Below are 21387 nucleotides of genomic sequence, written 5' to 3'. Positions count from 1 at the left end.
ATAGAATGATGATCCTGACAGACGTTCCATACCTACTCGACCCCGGGCACAGGGAACTGTGCTTGTAATAGGCTCTGGCTACCAGGGTAGACAGAGGTATAGTGTTACTTGACCCAGGCTGTTGAAAACCTTCTTTGAGGGTCTGAGGCACATCTTGGCCTGTAGGTGGGTGTGAGGCCCTCTGTGTAGACAAACCCAGCCTTGGAGCTTTCCTCTTGGGATGTGAACCCTCATCATTGGCAGGGCACCCCCGGCGGGTGGACGTCAGACCTGTACAAAGTCTGTGCACCCCGGCTCCTCTCTCCCCTCTGGGGCTTCCTGTAGTGGCCTTTGCTGGAAGATGCCCATCTCCCTTAATACTCCCAAGGCCTGTGGGGTCCTGCTGCCTATGCTTATCTCCCTGAGGTCCCCAGGGCAGCTCAGGTGAGGCCAGCCCAGCAGAGGCCTCAGGAGAGCCAGGGACTGTTGTCCAGTGTTTTGGAGTGTTCTGTTTCTGTGGAAATTCAGGGTCTGAGATGTTCGTGTGGCCTCTGCAGAATCAGGCAGCCTTGAAAGTGATGAGCTAAACCTTTCACCCCATCACATCCAGTGGCAGCCATTAACTTTTTTTCTCTTTTCATATGGAGGTGTAATTTACATGTGATCAAATGTACACATTTTAAATGTACAGTTCCATGATTTTTGTTACCTCTACTTTAATGGAGATAGAACATTTCTTTCCCCTTAGTTCTCTTCTCTCCATCCTGTTCTCCCTCCCACCTGTTCCTGGCAAGGCAGCTGCTTTTTTTTTTTTTTTTTTTTAACGTTTATTTACTTTTGAGAGACACAGAGGGTCAGAGCATGAGCAGAGGAGGGGGAGAGAGAGAGAGAGAGATACAGAAACCAAAGCAGGCTCTAGGCTCTGAGCTGTTGGTTAGCACAGAGCCTGACACGGGGCTCAAACTCACAAACTGCGAGACCATGACCTGAGCTGAAGTCGGAAGCTCAACCGACTGAGCCACCCAAGTGCCCCTAGGAAACTGCTCTTTTGACTTCTGTCACCATAAACTAGTTTGCCTACTCTGGCACTTTAAATAAGTGGAATCATATACTATGTGCTTTTTTTTTTTTTGGCCCATCTTCTTTCTTACAATTTAATAGGTGAGATTCACTCATGTTGCAGGTGTCAGTAGTTTGTTTGTTTTTTTTTAATTGCTGAGTAGGATTCTATTGTATGGGTATACCATAGTTTCCAGTTTGGAGGCACTATGAATATTGCAGCTATGAGCATTCTTCTACAGGTCTTTGGTGGACATATATTTTCATTTCTCTTGGACAGATAAATACCTAAGAGTAGGCTTTCTGAGTCATTATGTAGGTGATGTTAACGAGCCGGGATGTAGTTGGACATATATTTTCATTCCTGTGTGTTCTAAGTGTGATATAAAAAGGCCGCTTGTGTTGCCACAGTTGGGACATGTCTTAAAGTGGAAGTGTTCCAGAGGCAAACAATTCCCTGAGGCCTAGAAAGAAGCCTGTTACATATAAAGTTTAAGTGGCACCTCTTTAAAACTGGCCTCACACATAGACTTAGGTTGGTTTTTAACCTTGATGTAAGCAGGTCACTTCCACTATTAGCCACCGTGAAAGGGCAAAGGGAAAATTTTGAAGTAAAGAAAAAAAGATTCCTGGGGCAGGTCTGGAAACCAAGCCTCAGCTACAAGTAGGGCCTGTGGTTTTGGCCCTAAAGTTTCTAGACGGTGACCACAGAATAGGAAAGTATGTTGAGCCTCCTGGCTGCATGTGGGTTCTCACAGGGCCTTAGCTTAATGATGGTGTTTCTCAGTGTGGTGAGGGCAGCCGTGAGGCCTCAAGTCAGAAGCGGGGGCTTCCTGCCTTATGTGCCGCCTGGCCTGTCATTAAAGTTTCACCAGAGAGTGGTTGTTTATCATTAGAACCTGGCAGCTGAAGTCAGTAGTGGTTTTGTTTTTTCTTCCCTTTATGGGTGTGGAGAGCAATTAAGAGGAGAAAGTAGGCAAAAGAGCTGACTGAGCTAGTGCCAACAGAGTTAAGGTTATTTGAATGGATTTCTGGATCCTTTTCCTTTCTCAGGAAGAAGTCCCTCTCGACCTGTTCTGACAGCAGAAAAAAAAAAAAACGACTAATAACCTTTACAATATCTAGATCAATCTTGAGAGACACCTCTTGGATTGATCTTCTTGATAAAGTGCCTATGCTTGTATTTACTTAATATTACAGTCTAAATACTCCTAGAAAAACCCCTCCTTCCTACCCCCGGACCTCCCCAGTGTTGTGGGAATGTGTCCTAGAACTTTTTCCGCACAGTAGGAAATGCTGAGCAGTGGATAATAAAGACTCAACCAAAGGAAGACGAATTCAGCCTTCTGTGTGGCAGGCAGTTGGCCCAGCTTTCCCTCACTGTATGTCTTTTTCACCGCAAGCTGTCTTGATTTCCTACTTACCTGTCTGCAGTGTGGGTTTATAGAGAAGATGAAGTAGCTTGAGCCCCAGGGGCTCCTCCCTGTAAGGCCCTCAGGTTTCAAGGTGCTTTAAAAGCTCCTTCAATTCAGGAGACCCTCATTAGGAAAAGTAATGTGTCATTACAATAACCAAAGTGCTAGTCCTTTCTGGAGACTTGGAAGGGCTTTAGAGCTTCCCCAGCTCCAGGGAAAATCTGTCAGGCACCTGCACAGAAGCTGAGCAGTGGGATCTTTGTCCCACAGCTTTTGATGCAAGTGTTAAAATACAATTATTTTTTTTTTTATTTTGAGAAAGCCCACACATGAGGTGGGAAGAGGGGCAGAATGGGGGGTTGGAGAGAATCTTAAGCAGGCTCCACCCGACTGAGTCACCCAGGTGCCCCAAAATAAAATGCCTTTTTAAATGCCCTATTGCATTATGTGGTGCATTTTGTGTTTTGGTTTTAGGGTTTTTTTGGGAGGAAGGGGTTGTGTATGACAGCTTTATTGGATGTAATTTACATATCCTACGATTCACTTTTTTTTTTTAAGTGTTCAGGGGTGTCTGGCTCAGTCTGTGGAACATGCTACTCTTGACCTTGGGATTGTAAATTCAAGCCCCATGTTGGGCGTAGAGCCTACTAAAATATAAAAATTAAATAAAGTGTACAATTAAGTGGTTTTTAGAATATTCACAAAGTTGTGTAGCCATCACCATAATCAGTTTCAGGACATTTTCATCATCCTCAAAAGAAGCCCCTGTACCCTTAACCCTCCACCCCCTGAGCCCTGGGCAACCACTAATCTACTTTCTGTCTCTGGACACTTGTCTATTCTGGACGTTTCATAAAAATGGAATCATATACCATGTGGCCTTTTATGTCTGGCTTTTACTTGGATAATGTTTTCAGCATGTATCCATGCTGTAGCATGCATCAGTATTGTGGTTTTCTTTTAATCTTTTTTTTTTCTTATAAAAATAATGCAAAATGAAATACTAGCTTTACATTTTACCAAGATGTTGTAGCATCTGCTTCCTTTCTATGTGTTTCAGGTTTAGTGCCCATTTTGTGATCTCTTTTTTCCTAAGGTTTATTTATTTTGAGAGAGTATGAGCAGGGAAGGGGGAGAGAGAGAATCCTAATCTCCAGCATGGAGCCTGCTGGGAATTCTCTCTCCCTATGTTTCTGCCCCACAGACACTCTCGCTCACTCTCAAAATAAATAAAACATTTTAAAAAATAGTAAAAGTGCATCCAAATACATTATGTATGTGTGTGAACTTAAAGCCACACCTACCCAGTGTCCTCTCAGGTGAGTGGACCCTAGAAGTTTCTATAGGACCATATAAGTATTTGACAAATACCTGAAGCTCTATGCCTACCTTGCCCTTCCTGGTAAATCCATGTAGGAGTGTAACCCTGAAGCAAAAGCAGTTTTTCCTGTGGTTTCTCTCCTTGATTTGCAAACGGTTTCATTTTGGTGAGGGAAATTGAAGAGCTGCTCCCCTAAGGGGAAGGGAGGGAGAGTAAATCCGGGATTATGTATTTGGAATCCGATGGGTAGAAATAGCAACAAATGCTGCCCGGGGCTGCGAAGGCCCTCTGCTCATTCCCATAGTTTTCCTTGTGATTAACTGTCCTCTTAGGGAAAAGGAAAAATGCGTAGAAGAGCTGAAATGCACAGCTGTTCGTGGTTAGATTGATCTAGGTGAGGGCCACCACTCTGCTTAATTACCTTAGCGAGCACAGAACATCTGCTTCCCAGTGCCCTGCTGAGCTCAGAGTGCCGATGGACAGGGGACAAGTGCAGTCAGGCAGGATAGCCCTGGCCGTGCAGTGGCTGTTGGTGTTGGAAGGAGCTTGCAGAGATCACTGCCCGATACCCATCCTTCCTTTGGAATGTTCTGCCCCCAGGGGATCCTGTGACCCAGAGGGGAACCTTAGCAGAGTCTACAGCAAGCCCACATCTGTTCAGAGCTGCTTGTAAGAATGCTTGGAGAGATGTGCATGGCAGGAGGATAGAGAAGGAAGGAGAAAGTTCTCAGGTTCAAAATGGAAGCACCTTTTATATTGTTTCTGTTGAAACCAGACCAGCTCTGAGCCCCTCTTTGTTCTCCGGCATTGTCACTGGGGTACATGTACCCCCCACACACACCTGCCTGCCTTGCCTGCCTCCACTGTCTCCCATTGCATCCAACCCCACTGTGAGGCCCCCACTGCACAGCGCTGTGACTGGTGCTATGGGCCAGGTGCGGGTCAAGGTCATTTCCCTCTCTCCTAACATAAGTCAATCTCTGTTTTTTTTTTAAAAAGCAAAAGGTGTCTCAGTATGTCCACAATAGATATGGTAGACTTTTCCAGCTAGATGACCAAGTTCTGGTCTTACCATCTTTTCTTGTCCTCTCGGAAGGGAGCCGTGGTGTCAGCCCCCCACTGAGCCTTCCTGACTGTGCCTCCTATCTCAAGCAGGCCAGTCCCCTTCCGAACTGCGTCTCAGGACATTCTGCGTCTGGGATAGTCTCCTCCCAGCTGACCTTCCTCTCTTCCCTTTTATGTGGCTGTGCACACACAGCTTCCTTGCAGCCAGGCAGCTGCACGAAAGTGCACTGAAGCTACCTCTTATCCCAAGAGTGGAATGGCCCTCTCTGCAAAATTGCAAGCACCACAGGGCTGGAGCTGTCTGCCTGCCATGCGGCCTGTCCCAGCTGTCAGCCTCTGCAGTGGGCCACAAGGAGCCCTACGTCTGGCAAATCCTATGGCCTAGAATTAGGTGGCATGGAAAACAGTGGTCACTTGGTCTGTCCCAGACCAGGAAGGAGCCACAGCCTGGTTATTAGCACTTTGATTTGTAGTGATGTGTGCTGGCAAAACCTGGGCATTGGGAGTCTTTACACAGTTAGACTCGTAGGAGAGCTGGTACGTAGCACTGGCCTCACTTTTAATTCATTGTCTCTCAAGCCAGAAGGAATGAGTAACTACCCCGTGCCCATATCTCAGCCTCCAGTACTGCCACCTTCACTCACCTCTGTCACTGGAAGGAGGAGAGGTGCCTTCCAGGTGGTCAGGAGGTCCAGCCTATCAAAATCTCTCATGGCCCCCCAAGACAGATAGGACCACGCAGTGGAACTGTGGCTGCTGTATTCCAGAGAGTGGTTCTCAGTGGGAACTGGAGCTGAAGACAGCAAGGACTGTCATCTCCTCTGGAAACTGCCTGACATAGCGGCCCTGGGCTCAGGGTGATTTGCCCAATACACAGAGTCTGGTCCATGCGGGGCCAGTATGGGGCAGTGGGCTCAAGGGTGCAGCATGTAAGGGTCTGGAAGCAGATGGTCGCTTTGGGGGCTTCCCACTCAGCTGCCCTGATTGTGTACCCCAAGCAGTTGAATTTGAGCCCTACAGATGGCCAGTTGCCCTGCAGCTGTTGACATAAAGCAGATGATGGAGAAGCCAGAAGAAGAAACTGAAGCAGAGAACACTTAGCAGTTTCACGGAATCCTGGGGTTCTGGCTCCAGAGTTTGTGATCTTCTCCCACAGAGCCACAGCTCAGAAAAAGAGACAAAAGTAAGACCGAAGAGAGAGCCATGGAAAGTACTCCCTCAGACTGAGGCCAAGGCCAACAAACACCTCCTGCCTGGGTCAGAGCTAAGGCCAGTGGGGGCAGCTACGTCCAGCCTGGGAAGAACAGAGAGGCTGTGTAGCAGCACCATTATGAGCAAGCGCCACTGCGCTGACTTGAATGGTGTCCCCAAAAAACAGGTTGAGGTCCTAACCCCTAGTACCTCAAACTGACCTCATTTAGAAATAGAGTGTTTGCAGATATAAACTAGTTAAGATGAAGTTGTACTGGAGTAAGGTGGGCCCTAATCCAACACGACTTGGTGTCTTTATAAACAGAGCTAGAGGACAGCCATGTGAACACCGACACATGGGGAGGACCCCATGTGATGATCGGCAGAGACTACAGTGACACATGTACAAGCCAGGGGATGCCTGGGACTACCAGAAGCTAGGAAGGAGCAAGGAAGGATTCTAGCCATAGTCTTAGAAGGAACAGAACTCATCTGACACCTAAATGTCAGACTTCTAGCCTCCAGAACTGAGACCATAAATTTCTGTTATTTAAGCCTCGCAGTTGATGGTGCTTGGTTACAGCAGCCACAGGAAACTAATGCAACCACTTTTGCATTCTCAGTCCGCCTAGGTGCTCAGATACGTCCACAATTTACCACCACCATCCTACCGGTCTTGAGTCTTGGAGGCATTTCAGCGCCCCTGAAGCCAGCCTGCCTCACCGCCATCCATGTAAGCAAGTGAACTGAAATGGCGGTGTCCTTGGGCACCTGCTTCAGGTGTGGCAGTAGGAAGCCTCCAGGAGTCTGTATGCCCATCCCCTTCCCCAGATGCCCTTGGACTTGTCAGAGCAGCCACCCTGGAAATGCTGGGCCCAGCTCTCTCATGTCTATCCCGTACCTTCCCTCTCCACACTATCCTGGAGGCTGCCAACCACTTGGAGGTCAGGAAATGACACAGGTGGAGGTTTGCAGAGATCCCCCACCCCAAAATGCACCATATCTACTTTAGAAAAGACCCAAAGAGTAGCCCAGTGACGGCCAAATATAAGCGGAGGACCAGGCTGCCAGTAGGCTTTCCACTCCGTGCTGGGGGAACAGTGGCAAGGGCACAGCCATATGGCTGGAAACTCCACCAGGGTGACGGAGTGCCGCTTCTACAGCTCTAGGAGATGAACTCGAGGGCTTGGCCATCCCTGTGGCTGCCGTGTGCTGCCCTCACTAGGGAACAGGCACTGGTCGGGGGATTCACAGCATCAGCTCACTGGCCCTCCCCCTCCCCCCCCCCATCTCCAGGGCCAGCCTTGAAATAAATGCACATGTCTATTTCTCCTGCCCTCAGGAAAAGTAGTTCCCTGCTCTGTACACTAAGAGCTAGGACAGGGCTGCTTGTGAAGACAAGAGTGTCCCCTGAAAGGACTGGGCCCAGGGCTGCAGGCTGAGTGGGGTTCTTGGTCTTCATGGGGTCCTACTAAAGTTAGGACTGGTCAGGAAGTGGTGTGTGAGGGCCCGGGGCAAGACTCAGTGCCCCCAGGGAACTGAGGACATTGGGGCCTTTAGAGGACTCAGCAGCTCTGCCCTTACCCCATGTAGTGTGTGCATCAGTTATGGTTCAACTACGAAGAAGAGCATCCTTGTGAGCTAGTTTACAAAGAAAAGGATTTATCACAGGACACTAAACAGCTTCTAGAATCACTGTGGAGGCTGACAAGACAACCTAAGCTGGGATTTCAGGAATGATCCTGAGCCCACTCTGCAGAGCCAGGCCAGCAGGGGAGCTGTGCCTTGCTTCATCCTTGATCAGCACCCCCACACACACCCCGCAGTTGCTGGTTGGGAAGCTACACCAGCTGCTGGTTTCAGGCATGGTGGTGTTTCCACCTCTAGGAAGCTGCCACTGCCCCTGGCTTCAGATCCGTGCTGCCCTGCTGTGGTCTACACCGGTAGAGTGGGAAACCAGGACTCCCGCCATGACTTTTCTTGGCAGCAGAATCAACAGAAGCATGGCACTCAGCTTCAGTGCTGCCTCCTCATGCCGGAGCACCGGACAGGAAGCACCAGAATTGTATTTGGAATCCTAGCTGTAAAGGAGTAGAAAGTACGGCAAAAGGCATGTTCCCAGGAGAGGGCTGGGTATCTAGGCCACAGCGTATGTGAAGATGAATCACTGGGACAGTGGCCTGGATGCTAGCCAGGGGAGGAGACTGTGATGCGTAGGAAAGTCACCTGGGTGACATCATGATGTGGATCCAGGGCCCCACCCTCACACCCTGACTCTGTGCACCTGGAGCAGAACCCTGTTTTGTGCCATCTCCCATTTCCGTGTTCTTGATAAAATTCTCCAGGGTCCTTTAGGTACAATCTGTTCTGTTTGTTTGATCTTCAGTGTAAACAAACCTATGAAGCAGCCACAGGAGGTATTCTTCCCTCATTTCAGAGAAGGGAAGGTGAGGCCTAAGGAGGTCAAACGTCTTTCTCAGAGTTGCCCAGCTTGCTGGAGGCAGAGCCACTGACCAGCACCCAGATGTTTCCACCTGCTAGCAGTCTCAGGCTGTCCACTGCTCTCATTTTGGCCCGATAGAGAAGGGAAACAGGAAGTCAGTGCATGTGGCGAGCTGGGAGATCCGGCTCCCAGTGCTGGCCCTGCCCCTTCACCCCTTCACCCCTTCACCCCTCTGAGCCTCTGCTTCCACATCTGTGAGATGAGGTGGCTGGAACGCACCTACAAGCTGCTTTTCTGCCGGTGAGAGAGCAAGCAGTGCTGTGTGATCTATGTAGAAGACCGAGGAAAGCAGGGCTGCTGTGGTTGCCACAGAGAAGGATCCAGACCACCCCTTCCCAGTCTAGGATATCCTTGCTTGGGGCTCACAGGGCTTCAGTCCCCAACAAGGGCCCATGAGTGTTTGCTTGAGCCTGCTTATGTCACAGCAAACCTTGAGCTTTCATCCGCCGAGGAAGAGTAGGAGAGGCTGTCGCAGAGTTCAGGATGCTTGGGGAGGGGTAGAAGAGAGGGGTGGGGGCTGGGTATTTAGGAAACAGAAGGATTGGCTGATTGGCCGGTGGGTCCAGCTTGAGATAAGAATGTCAGACGTAGTTCCCCATTCTGCCTGTTTCCTAAGTGAGAACTCTTACATCCTGTTCGGCCCAGAGGAGATGTTTGTTCGGGATGACAAAGCCATCTTGGAGGGCTGCCACAGGGGAAGCGTTCTCTGCCAGACCTTGGCAGTAAGTGGCCTCCATGAAGTCCCGTGCACTCTGCCTCGCTGCTCAGCAGAACGTCGCTGCATGCAAGTGCGTGTGCATGTGTATGTTTGCACACTGCTGCCGCATCACCACTCTCCTGCCCCTTGCTGGCACGTCGCAGGTGCACACGGTGGCTACCAGGACGGGCATGTCCCGGGCCAGCTGAGGGAGAGCCTTCTTGATAGGGCCAGAAAGACATGGCTCCAAGGAAGGACTCCAGGCATTGCCCCAAGTCTACTTCCACCCAGAATTTGAGAAAGTTCCGAACAAGTTCAGTGCAACTGTTTGAGTTACTGTTGCTCTGGTTTGCTTTTAGTCCCCAAAGCTGCTGTTCAGAAGGTGCCGTTCAGATCAGTGTGAATTTGGACATGCTTGCTCTTTGTTTCCTCTTGGTTATTGACTGACACCAGAGGCATTTCATGTGCCTGTGCTAAAATCCTGTCCATCCAGGGGTGCTTGGCTGGCCCCTCTCAGTCCTAGAGTGTGCAGCTCTTGATCTTGGAGCTGAGGGTTTGAGCCCCACGCTGAGTGTAGAGATTGCTTAAAAATTAAAATCCTGAAGAAAATAAAAATGAACATCCTGCCCAACCAAGCATCTCCTGAATAGAGGTGTTTACAGATAGTTGCCAACCTTTGTTAGAACCATTGAGGAAACCTTTGACGCATCTTCTGGAAAAGGCCAGGCTGTTGCCCGTGAAGAGGCTGGCAGCAGCCATCCATGGGAACGGGCCTTCTTGTCAGAATCTGTTTCTTCTTTTTCTGGCTTTGCCTGGCGAAGGCTATTGCCTCTGGCTGTGGCCAGCCAGAAGAGGCATCGTGCGTTGTTGCTGCCCTTTGAAAGCACGCTCCTGAGAAGGGATGAGGCTACGCTGGTGAGACCGAGCCAGAGACTGTGTCTGATTCAGAGTTAACAGTGTAGGGCACAGATGAGCAGGGAAGACCTGGCTACTCAGAAGAGGCTTGGAGGAACCTGTCTTAAGGACGGATAGGATGAGGAAGGGGGAGGGGAGGGGCACCTGGCTGACTCAGTCGGTAGAGCATGCCACTCTCGATCTAGGGGTTGTAAGTTCAATCCCCACGTTGGGCATGGAGCCTGCTAAAAGGGTGGGGTGGGGGGAGAGGAGGAAACCCAAGGTTTAAAGGACTATTAACTATAGCTGACATCAAGTACGCACAATGGAATGTGATTTGGCCTTAAAAAGGAAGGGGATTGTGACCCCTGCACTGCAGTTGAACCTGGAGGACACGATAGTGAGTGAAACAAGCCAGGCACAAAAGGACAAATGCTGTGTGATCGCACTTGAATGAGGTGCCTGGAGAAGTCCAGTCCAAAGCAGAATGGTGGTTGCCAGTAGGAGCTGGGGTGGGGGGTAGAGGGGTAGGGCATTGTTTAATGGGTGCACAGTTTTGGTTTTGCAAGAAGATGAAATTTCTAGAGACGGATGGCAGTGATGACTGCAACACAATGTGAGCGTCCTTCATGCCACTGAACTGCATGCTTTTAAATGCTTAAGATGGTACCTTTTACGTGATGTATATTTTGCCACAGTTAAAAAAATAATAGCTAACATTTATTGAGTGCTTGCTGTATGCCATGCACCGCACAGAGCACTTTACTTCTCCTGTAGTCATATGAAGTAGGCATTGTTAACTGTTTTCATTTTACAGATGTGAAACCTGATGTTTGGGGTTGTGGAAGTGTCCCACAGCCAGACGACTAGTTAAGTGTGGATTGAACCCACGTGTGTGGATCCACACTCGATGCTGTAAACACTATGCTGTATGAATAACAGGCTGAACTACAGGAACTGAAGGAGGGGCTCCACTCCTTCCAGACACTGACTCCTGATTGGCTCGAGGCCGGTGTTTTCAGATGTCACCAGGTCCTGTTGTCACAGGGATTCCATCTATCTCCAGAGACCATGTCCCATTCAGGCTCTCGGGTTCAACAGGGCCCATGCTGTGGCTCTCCTCTTGGCTTCCCCATTGCTTGGTGGTGTCAGAAGTTGTGAGGTGGCTGTAACATATACGTAACTGCCACCCAGAACCCTTATTTTAATGAGTGACCCGGGTTGTCTGATGTGTTACAGACCACCGTCATTGACTACGTGAAGCCCTCAGATCTCAAGAAGGACATGAATGAGACCTTCAAGGAGAAATTTCCTCACATTAAACTAACACTCAGCAAAATAAGGAGGTATGTGAGGATCGACATCCACTTGAACTTTCCTTTCCATTCCAACTCTCACTTGGCATGCGTTAAGCTCACGCTTTGTATGATGGTTCTTCCTATAGTTCTGGGGAAATAAAACACAGGCATGTTCAGCAAAAAGAAGCTCATCTGATGCTGGCTGACCCCTGCCTCCATGAGTGAGAGCCAAGGGAAGCAGGACCGATGGCAGAGCTCTTGACATGAGCTCTTGACATGCATCTGAGGGTGGTTTCCTTAAGTGAAAGAATAATCAATCAGTTCAGTAAGAGTTATGTTACAGAAAACTCAGAATAGGAAACCTACCACTCCCTGTTTTCTCCAATGTAGACAAAACAGAAAAGAGTAGGCATCACAGCATTTGAGGTAATGCTTCACCCACAGTCGTCCACCCAAGAGTTGACAGCCAAGCCCTACCTTTAAGCTTTAAGCAGTTAGTAAAACAGCCAAAGTAAAATCAGGCCTGTATTTCCCCTACAGCTGATTGGATTGACTTTGTGGTGACCCACATCTGCCAGGCTGGAGAGGAGCTGACTGATGTTGTATCTGCGTGCCAGGACAGATTTTCAGTGCGCGTAGCGATGAGGGCTAGACTATACGCCAACACAGTGTTGGAGTATGTGCCAATATTTACATGCTGTGTCTCCCAATACTGATTTGATTCTGGCATGTTCCAAGCCAGAGACGTAAGAAAAAAAAGTTTTCACACTTTGTCCGTTAGCTGGGCAGCGTTCCTAAGCACACTGGCTGTTGTGCTGTTAGCCTAAACTCCTCTTCTGTCATGGTTCTTGAACGTGACTGATACTCAGCAGAGTTGATACCAAGCACCTAATTTATTTCTGAAAGTGCCTCTCTGGAATGATCATAGTTCCCCATCATAGTTTTCCTCTTTTCCTTTGGGTAGCTCTACTCCTAGTTCCCAGAGACTCTCAGATGCCACCTTGGTTCAGTGCGGTCCTCTGTGTCCCTTACTGACATCGTCTATACAATTCCACCAGCAGAGAAGAGCCCCAGCAGCCTAAGTCTGTTGCCCACATGTAATGGAATTTTCTTACTCCTAGGGATTTAGTCCGATTCCACGTCACCATTCTGGGAATGAGAAAAAGGAAATGCTTTCAGGATGGATTAATGTTTTTCTTTGGGGTCCTCTGAAACTCCCAAGTTCTAATAATCTTCCTTTCTTCCTGTCTTTCTCTAGTCTAAAGCGAGAGATGCGGAAGCTTGCCCAGGAGGACTGCGGCTTTGAGGAGCCCACGGTGGCCATGGCCTTTGTCTATTTTGAGAAGCTCGCCCTCAAGGGAAAGCTAAACAAACAGAACCGGAAGCTTTGTGCTGGAGCATGTGTACTATTAGCAGCCAAAATCGGAAGTGACCTCAAAAAACACGAAGTCAAGCATTTAATTGACGTAAGTGACCTGAGTCCTGTTGGCTGAGGGAGCACCTGGGAAGAGCCTGGTCGATGATCCCGCCCAGAATTCCGATTGTTAGTAGCCACTGTGAGACCAGGGCCGTGAGGTCATCCTGCAGCAGATGTCTGGCCCCACATCTAAGGCTGTCCTAGAACAGAGGGATGATCCACTTTGACAAGATCCCCCCCCATATTGGGTCTGGCCATAAAAATCAATTTTTGGACACCATGAGGGGTGAAATTATTCTCAAAGCCACAGAAGCCACTGTAATGGAAAGGGGACTTATGAGCAATGTGACCCACAGCGTGTCCATCAGACCTTGGCTTCCTGTGGCCTTAGTTGCCTCGTCTTTGGGGAAAGGTGTGGGTTTGATTCAGTAGTAGCTTCTTTTAAAGGAGAGCCCCATCAAAGAAAAGTAACCTTGATCTTAGATGGATATGTGAATGCCCGTTTTAAAATACAGTGTATTCATAGAAAATTTGAGATATAGTAAAGCCAACAGATCAGGAGACAGTTGCCATTGAAAAGTTAGCTTACACAGTTCCCAAAAGAAGTCTCTTAGCTCTATCTGCCATAACAAAATACCATGGACAGGGCAGCTTAAATATTGGTTTTTCCCAGTTCTGGAAACTGGGAAGTTCAAAACCAAGGTGCCAGCTGCTTCGTCTCCTGGTGAGAGTCATCTCCTTGGCTTGTGGATGGCTTCCTCCTCGCAGTGTCCTCCCCTTGCACAGAAAGAGCAAGCAGGCTCCCTGGTCTCTTCTTACAGGGGCACCAATCACATTGTGAGGACTCCACGTATCAGCTCCTCAACCTGACCATGTCCTAAAGCCTCCCAGTTAATATCATGCTAGAGGATAGGGTGCCAACATGCATTTGGCGGGGTAGGCAGCATACCTTGGGGGGCCCATGTGGGGAAGTACCAAGGTTGGTTAGGAGGCGGAGGGAGAAAGGGATACTGTGGGCAGGAGTCTTCACTCTGGCTTCCACAGGAAGGAACAGGCAAGGCAGCCTAAGCAGGCTTAGGACTGGATAGTTAGACTAATTTCAGTAGACTTTAGGGCATGGGGGCCGCCCTACTTACCTCCTGGCCCTGCGTCATTAGGGCGGGTGGATAGAGGCCCAGAGAAGGTTGGGGTGCAGGCCTTGGATCGGTTGTTTTGGGTATGAAAGGTGTGCCCCCAGGCAGGTTGTCCACCCTCTCTAGGAATTGGCTGACCCTGAAAGTGGCCGTGCCTCCAGGATCAGCAAGGCCCCAGATGTCAAACCTCAGAATACAGAAAACACAAGACATGCCTAACACGATGCCCTTTATGTCTAGTTGTGCAGCTGTCTCCGTGGCAAAGGAGAGCAGAAAGGAAACTAACGTAGGTATTCCCCACATAAGAAAGAGCATTCTTTTTGCTTTAATTTACCATTTTAATTATTCGTAAGTTTACAGTTGAGTGGTATTAAGTACACTCATATTGTTGTGGCCATCACCACCATCCAGCTCCAGAATCTTTTCATCTTGCAAAACTGAAACTCTTTTCCCATTAAGCAATAACTCTCCACTCCCTCTGCCTCCCAGGCCCTGGCCACCAGCATTCTGCTTTCTGCCTCTCTGAGCTAGTCTGTTCTAGGGACCTCACGGAAGTGGAATCACACACTGTTTGTCTTTTGTGACTGGCTTTATCTCCTTGCATTAGGTCTTCAAGATTCATCCATTTTGTAACGTTGTGTTAGAACTTCCTTCCTTTTTAAGACTAAATAACATTCCACTGTATGTGTATTGCCCATTTTGTTTATCCATTCATCCATCAGTGGAAGAAAGAATGTTCTTTAGGTCAGTGCTTTGCTGCTTCTAAGAAATGGTGCATAATCCTCTAGCTTGTATAGTATATACTTTTAGGAACATGGAGGGGAACTTTGGTTACTAAATCTGAGAATCAACAGGTTTACATAGATACTAACTGAACTAATAATCTTGACAAGTGTGAGGTTGTGTACATTTAGTTGTAGCCGAGTAATAGACCAGTGTGTCCATGCAGGATATACAGGCAGTGGTTTTCACATTTGCAGTAGCAGTTAATTTGACACAGGGTCCCAGCCCTGTTATAATCAGTGGCCACCAATGGCTCTGCGGGGGAGTTTTGTTCTGTTTTTTAAGCCCAAACCGGCTAAGCCAGAGAAGAATGTGCCCTGGCAAAAACAAGGCCTTCCCTGCCCACCCTCCCCTGGTCGTTCTCCTTCATGTCTACTCCAGCAGCGCCCACAGTTGGGTGGATTGAGCTCCGCCCCACACCAGATTGTCTGGCATCCTCTGCCCTTAGATGACATAGTTTGTTTCTACCCCTACTACCAATGGGACAAAGATGACCAATTCTCAGCGTTGGGTCGTGTGGAAAGGCATGGAGCGTGGTGCTTTCTGCTGCCAAACCGTGCGTGTTTGACCTTCGCACTCCCCCGGCCCCCCCCCCCCCACCAGCCACGGAGATGGCTGAGGTGCTTCATGGTGTATATTCTGGTGCCAGCGGGGAGCCCCTGGGTGCAAGCTAAACACAGCTGCGTGCTCCGGCCGTTCACATGCACACACTCAGGCTGTATGACACCCTGGAAGGGAGCTGATCTCAACAGGTCTTGGGTCTTCGTGTGTGAAAGGACCAAACTACATAGAGTCCGCCCACCCAATCCTGAACTTCCCAGGTGGTCATTGCTGTTGTAGGTGATGTGCGATCTTTTTAGTCTTCCCTCTAAGCCTGAATAAGCTACTTGTAACAGGTGGAGTTGAAATCTCAATTGAGTTGGTATCTCAGCGTTGCCATTTACTGTCCCATTTCACCTTAGGCTCAGCTATTTACCCTCTTGACCCTGTTTTCTCTCCTCTGTAAAGTGGGCATAAATGTCACATTGAACTTATAAGATTATTGAGAGAGTAAATGAAGTCGTGGGATGTACTTGATCTTGTACTAAGATTATTGAGAGAGTAAATGAAGTCGTGGGACCGTGGGTCCTCCGGGACGTTCGACTCTTTCACCAGGACTGAGAGCGGGAAGCGCAGCTGAAGCCTGCCTCCCTTTCTTCCTCCACAGTCTTGCCTGTAATGGGTTTCTCTGTAAACGCTCCTGGGCTGGTGGGTAGGGAGCTTACATGTGGAGAAAGGCAAGGACTTTGATTGCAAAGCTGATATGCTCTTGGTTTCCTTTCATTCTGTTGCAGAAACTGGAAGAGAAGTTCCGGCTGAATAGACGAGAACTGATTGCCTTTGAATTCCCAGTGTTAGTGGCCTTGGAGTTTGCTCTTCATCTGCCGGAGCACGAGGTCATGCCCCATTACAGACGCCTGGTGCAGAGCTCCTAGCACAGGCCCTAAGAAGGGCCAGGGACCACTTCCTCTGAGCTTGCAGAACAGCACTTACTACTGGAAATGCAAAAATAGAACTCGACATACCAGCCTTTTTTCCTCTCCACGTGTTTTCGTGTAGGGCAGTACCGGAAACTTTTCAGGGAGTCTTGGTCTGGCTAGCTGGGATGACCCACGAGCAGTTTATCACTCAGCAGGGGAAGGGGAGAACCGTGCGTAAGATGGCACAGGGCCTTTCCCCTTTCCCTGGCGACACTCTGCAGCTGTCCCCTCCCTGCTGTTCTTCCCGGGCATGCACAGACCTCGCCAGTGCGGCGCAGGGCCTTCTCTCCAGACCTGGTCCAACTCCGTGCAAAGTTCTAGAGCAGAGCGGGGAGGAGAATTTGCAGCAGCTGGGGGAACGCTTTGAAAACATACCCTCACTGTGTCAAAAGAGTGTGCCAATCTGTTTTCGTATCAGCTCTTGGAAATGCACTTTCCCCCGGAGCGTGTGAGTGTGAGAATGTGTGTGTCTGACAGGTATCACGTCAGCCCTCGGCCCCCAAAGCCGGTCCCGCCCGCCAGAGAGCAGACCTCCACCTGGGGTCGTGAGCCAGGCTGACCTTCAGCAGTTAGTTCTAGATGAGCTCTGGACTGTAATCACTCTCTGCTCCACACCAGATTGTCTGGCATCCCCTGCCCTTAGAAGGTGACGTAGTTTCTGTTAATGCTCCTACCACCAACGGGACGAAGAGGACGAGTTCGCGGTGTCGGGTCTTGTGGAAAGGCACGGAGCGTGGTGCTCTATACCTTTCTGCTGCCACACCTTGTGTATGCGTTTGACCTTCGCACTTTTCCCACCGTGGAGACGGCTAGGGTTGTGCTCCGTGGTGTGTGTTCCTGTACTCTATGTTAGAGTGCGTAATAAGCACGTTTATTGTGCTATATATATATATATATATATATATAAATGTTTTATAAGATTCCAGAATAGGGGTAAGACGCATGATGGGTGTTTCGAAGCTTCTGACCTCTGAGATAAACTGCTCTTGAGCTGCGGTTCGGTCACCTGAGGCGGCAGCGACGTATCTGCCACATGAGGCTGGCTGTGCCGAATGGGGACTGGAGCTTATATGGACTGGCTGGGATGACGTCACCACACCATCCCCTCGCAGCCACGAGAGGTGCCTGCTGGAGTTCACCTGACAAGAAAGCCTGTGGCCACGTAAAAAGAATTAAAATATTTTGTTTCTATATACATGTGTGGATGTGTAGATGCAGATATGTCACCAGTCACCTCATGCCCTGCCCCTGTCCCCATCCGCACACAGAGTGGGAGCTTCTCCGGTCACCCCAGAGAACGGGTGACAGGGAAGCTGAGCGTGCACAGCTTTGGTTAGCGGAGCCAAAAAAAAAAATCGCCACACAGGACAGGAATTCAAGGAACAGCTGGGGAGAGAACAGATTGAATACTCCCCTGCTCCAGAGTCCTAGAGTTAACTGAACTTAGTACTAAATACTTTGCCAACGCATTTCCTTGGCTGGATTCAGTTGTAAGACAGGTGGGGGCTAGACGAACGTGATCTCTAAGTCAACGTGTAAGGGGCGCCCGCTGTTGTGAAGCAAATTGGGAACGAAGCGTAGTGTTTGGAGCGTCTCTGTCACCTGAAGTAAACATGCTCTTGACCTTCACCTCCTGGTGTCTGTCACTTGCTCTCTGATAAGCCACCCCAGACTCTCCACCTGCTCGGCTCCCTGGTGAGTGCCTGGCAGATGGAAAGCCTTTCTGAGGAGCAAGGCCACTAGCATCTAAAATTGCCCATGGAGCTCCCCACTGTCCATCTGCCTTGAATCTCCTGCCAGGCTCAGAGGGACAGCTGATAGGGTAACACATGCCACCGAGGTCCTTCCTGTGTCTTAAATCAGGCTAGTATTTTTGAATGGGGGGCCATTTAGTTTTTAGCAAAGTTAGCAAGCTGAACTTGGTCCATTTTTTTTTTAAGACAGTTTTAAACTATTTTGGCCTGTGGATTTGTTGAGTGGGGAGTTTTAATTTAGTTGGGAGGGGTGCTAAGAAGGAAAGATTTTTGTCAAAAGGCTTCTTTTTGTTTGTCCTTAACCTGAGCTTTTTGAAGGTAAAGGAGGATGAGACCGAGGTAAGGGATGGTCATTGCCAGAGCAGCCCCCATAATCTGGTACATCCCAGGGCTTTGACTAGGAGTCAGGGAGCCTGAGTCTGTGTGGAGAGGAGGCCACTCCACAGACTGTTCTAGAGGACCGTGAGTTTCTGCCCTTTCACCCTCCACCACAAGGGGCGGGTTTAGCCCTTGCCAGCCCAGCTTCCTCAGACTTGCTGCGATGCCTCTCCAGCCCTCCCCATGCACAAATGTCTGTGGGGAAGCCACACCCGGCCACATGTCCCACAGGCTAGCACTAGCTGCTCTGCCTCACATGGTTCCCCCAGACTGGCCTCTCCTCAGACTGGACTGTTAGGTAAGAGATGGAACCCAACCGAGCCGACAGGCTAGGGCAGCCACTGGGGAGGAGGGGCCCCCGCCTCCCAGAGCAGCTGCCCCAGGGGGGCCTGAGCCAGCCCAGTGATGGCAGAGGTCACTCCTTTCCCTCCATTTCCCCCAGTCAAACCTAGATGGACACAGGAAACACGCCAAATGCAAAGCTGATCGTTTTGTGGGTTTTTCCTTGTTTTTAACTTAAACCTCCCTCCTACTCCCGTTTCTATGGTCTTCACCCAGCAGGCCCGTTTCGGGGTGGTCCCTTACTGCACATAAACCACTCCATACCACAGCCCCTACCTGCCCTCCTAATGTGGCAGCAGGTGACATTGGATATCCCTTCCCATCTCCTTGTTACTCTGTCCTGTCCCCTTCCTGCCCCAACAGCAAACAAAAAAACTTACAGCCCCTGCTGCTGACTTGTTTCAGACGTCTCTGGTTCAGGGCGGCAGGCCTCTCCCTCTGGCCACCTCCACAACTCAGAGGCTGAAGCTGCCATGCCCCCCACCCTCACCTTGCAATCTGCTTGAGAACATTTGAGCCAGGTAGTTTTGTTACCTGTTAGTCATGTCCAGTGATGGGGTGGAGGGGGGAGTCCTTCAAAGAATGGGGTGTATGAGGGGAGCATCCTAGGGGTAGTCTTGAGTTTCTCTTCTGAAGGCTGTCAGGTCTGTTAAGGACCACGCCGGCCACGTCACGACAGGGCCAGGTAGGAGAGCGCTGGCAGCCAGGGAAGAGGGGAAACATCAAGGCTATAAATCCGGAGTCACGTGTCATTAACACCAAGAATCGGTGAAAGAAATGATCTTCTTACTGCCAAAGGACCTCCCTGCGGAATGCTAGAGTGCTAGCTCAGAGCCCCCACCCCATAAAGGGACAGACTCCAGAAAGTCTGTAACACAGGGCTGAAGCATGCAAACGCCCCTGGCAAGTAAGGTGCTTGCCTACATACCATCTGTATGGCCATATAGCCACTACTGTCCGGCTACTCAAAGTGTGGTCCAAGGACCACAGCATCGGCATCACCTAGGGGCTTCTTCCAAAGGCAGAATCTGCAGCTTCCCGAGATTTCAGGAAGATCCACAGACATTAATGTCTTAGAGTCACTGTTCCAAATAAGCACAGAAAACCTTTTTGTCTAAAAAAAAATAACCACCTATCATACAGAGTTATCTAAGAAAAAGAGGCAGACACTGGAGATGGTTAATTCAACAACAGTAACATACCACCAGTCTCTCGCTGAAAGATACTTTTGACATTGGATTCCCTAAGCCACTGCCTCTAACATTCTCTGGATGCACATGGCCAGAAAGATCTCAACTGGACAGAGCGACAGCTCATTTACTGTAAATCGGAGCTGGCTCACAGGAGATTGCCTCATCTAATGTTGATTGGTGTTGCTGCTCAGACAAGGTCTGTGCCCCGGGCTCTTGGGCCTATGGCTGAAGAGTTTGGTACTAAACGCAACTCCCCAGGGCTGCTGTGGGGGCTGGATAGTCATGACCTTGGGGACATCACGGGTGAGCACACCTCCATTTTGCTTTTTCATTGGGGTCCACCTACCATTTTTAAATACATTGGGCTCTGTGGGTGACAAGAGGACCCCAAGAGCCTGCCCCCGAGGGGCTTCCAGAGGTTAAGGAAGGACTACTGGGGGTGGGTAGAAGGCACCTCTACCAGGAGCCATGATACTAATCTCCAGAGGGACCCCTGAATGCAGACGCTCAAAAGCCAAGCTCCAGGGCAGGCCTGGAGTGGAGGAGTCCAAGGCAGCAGGCTGGTAATAATTGCTGCCCAGGGGTCACCCTGGTACCTGGATGACAAGGCAGGCCAAGTTAGAGCCATTGTTTGGTCCTAGGAGTAGAGCCCACAAAGACAGGCAGGATGAAACTGGGGACTCCTTACCAGGGTGCCTGGGCAGGCTGATGAGAAGCCAGAGTCACGAACTGTGATAGGCGGTTGGACGTTGTGCACTGATGGCTGGTGGGGCAGAGCCAGCGAGGACTTCATACTCACCTAGCAGATTCCACACGCCAGACCTGTGCTAGGCACTTAGAGCACATGTTCTTAGTCAACCCTTAAACAAACTATAAAATTAGGGGTCATGCTCCCGTTTCACAGATGGAGAGACAGGCTCAGAAAGTCACTTTCCCAAGAGCACACGGTTATGAAATGGTAAAGGCAGGATTCAAATCCAGGTCTGTCTCATTCCAAAGCCCAACCAGCTGTCCTGCCTCAAGCTGGGTCAAAACAGAGAAGCTAAGAAAGCGGGAGGCCGTTGCTCAGCTGCCCTCAGATGTCCCCCTTGAACTGCTGCCCTGATGGCCCCTCAGGGGAGGGGGGGCCTTCCCCCCACCCACACAGCAGCCACCAGCCCTTTCTGTGCAGAAAGAAGAAGGGATCTGGAGCTGCTAAGTCCAGAGCACTGTCCTCTGGGATACGAGCAGGCTTCGCGGCTGATGTGGGACACGCTTCCGGGCCCTGGGAGAACAGGGGCTTTGTAGAAAACACGCTTCTGCAACAGGTGAGCCAAGGGGCTTTTGCATCTAAGTGGAAGATCACAGTGTAACGTGCCAGCGTCGGTGGCCACCAACATCCGACCAGTTTCCCATTGTTTATGTATGGGTTTTCCACTGTGTGTTATAATTATCACAAATTCTCT

The 21387-nt window shown here is 49.7% G+C and overlaps 1 protein-coding gene across 3 annotated transcripts in view; it reads left to right on the top strand.

Annotated features, from left to right (window-relative positions):
• The window catches only part of CABLES1 (Cdk5 and Abl enzyme substrate 1), a 114782-nt gene extending 97312 nt beyond the window's left edge, over positions 1-17470 (top strand). For all 3 annotated transcript variants that reach the window (XM_040479234.1, XM_040479233.1, XM_040479235.1), the window contains 3 exons: positions 11364-11470; positions 12681-12888; positions 16090-17470. In XM_040479234.1, coding sequence (XP_040335168.1) covers positions 11364-11470; positions 12681-12888; positions 16090-16230 — 456 coding nt within the window. In that variant the 3' untranslated portion in view covers positions 16231-17470. The remainder of the gene's footprint in view (positions 1-11363; positions 11471-12680; positions 12889-16089) is intronic.
• Positions 17471-21387: the final 3917 nt, after the last annotated feature.

Source organism: Herpailurus yagouaroundi, unplaced genomic scaffold (genome assembly GCF_014898765.1).
Source record: "Herpailurus yagouaroundi ecotype Mexico unplaced genomic scaffold, PumYag 142, whole genome shotgun sequence".
Classification (NCBI taxonomy): Eukaryota; Metazoa; Chordata; class Mammalia; order Carnivora; family Felidae; genus Herpailurus; species Herpailurus yagouaroundi.
This window is presented reverse-complemented; position numbering and strand designations above follow the sequence as displayed.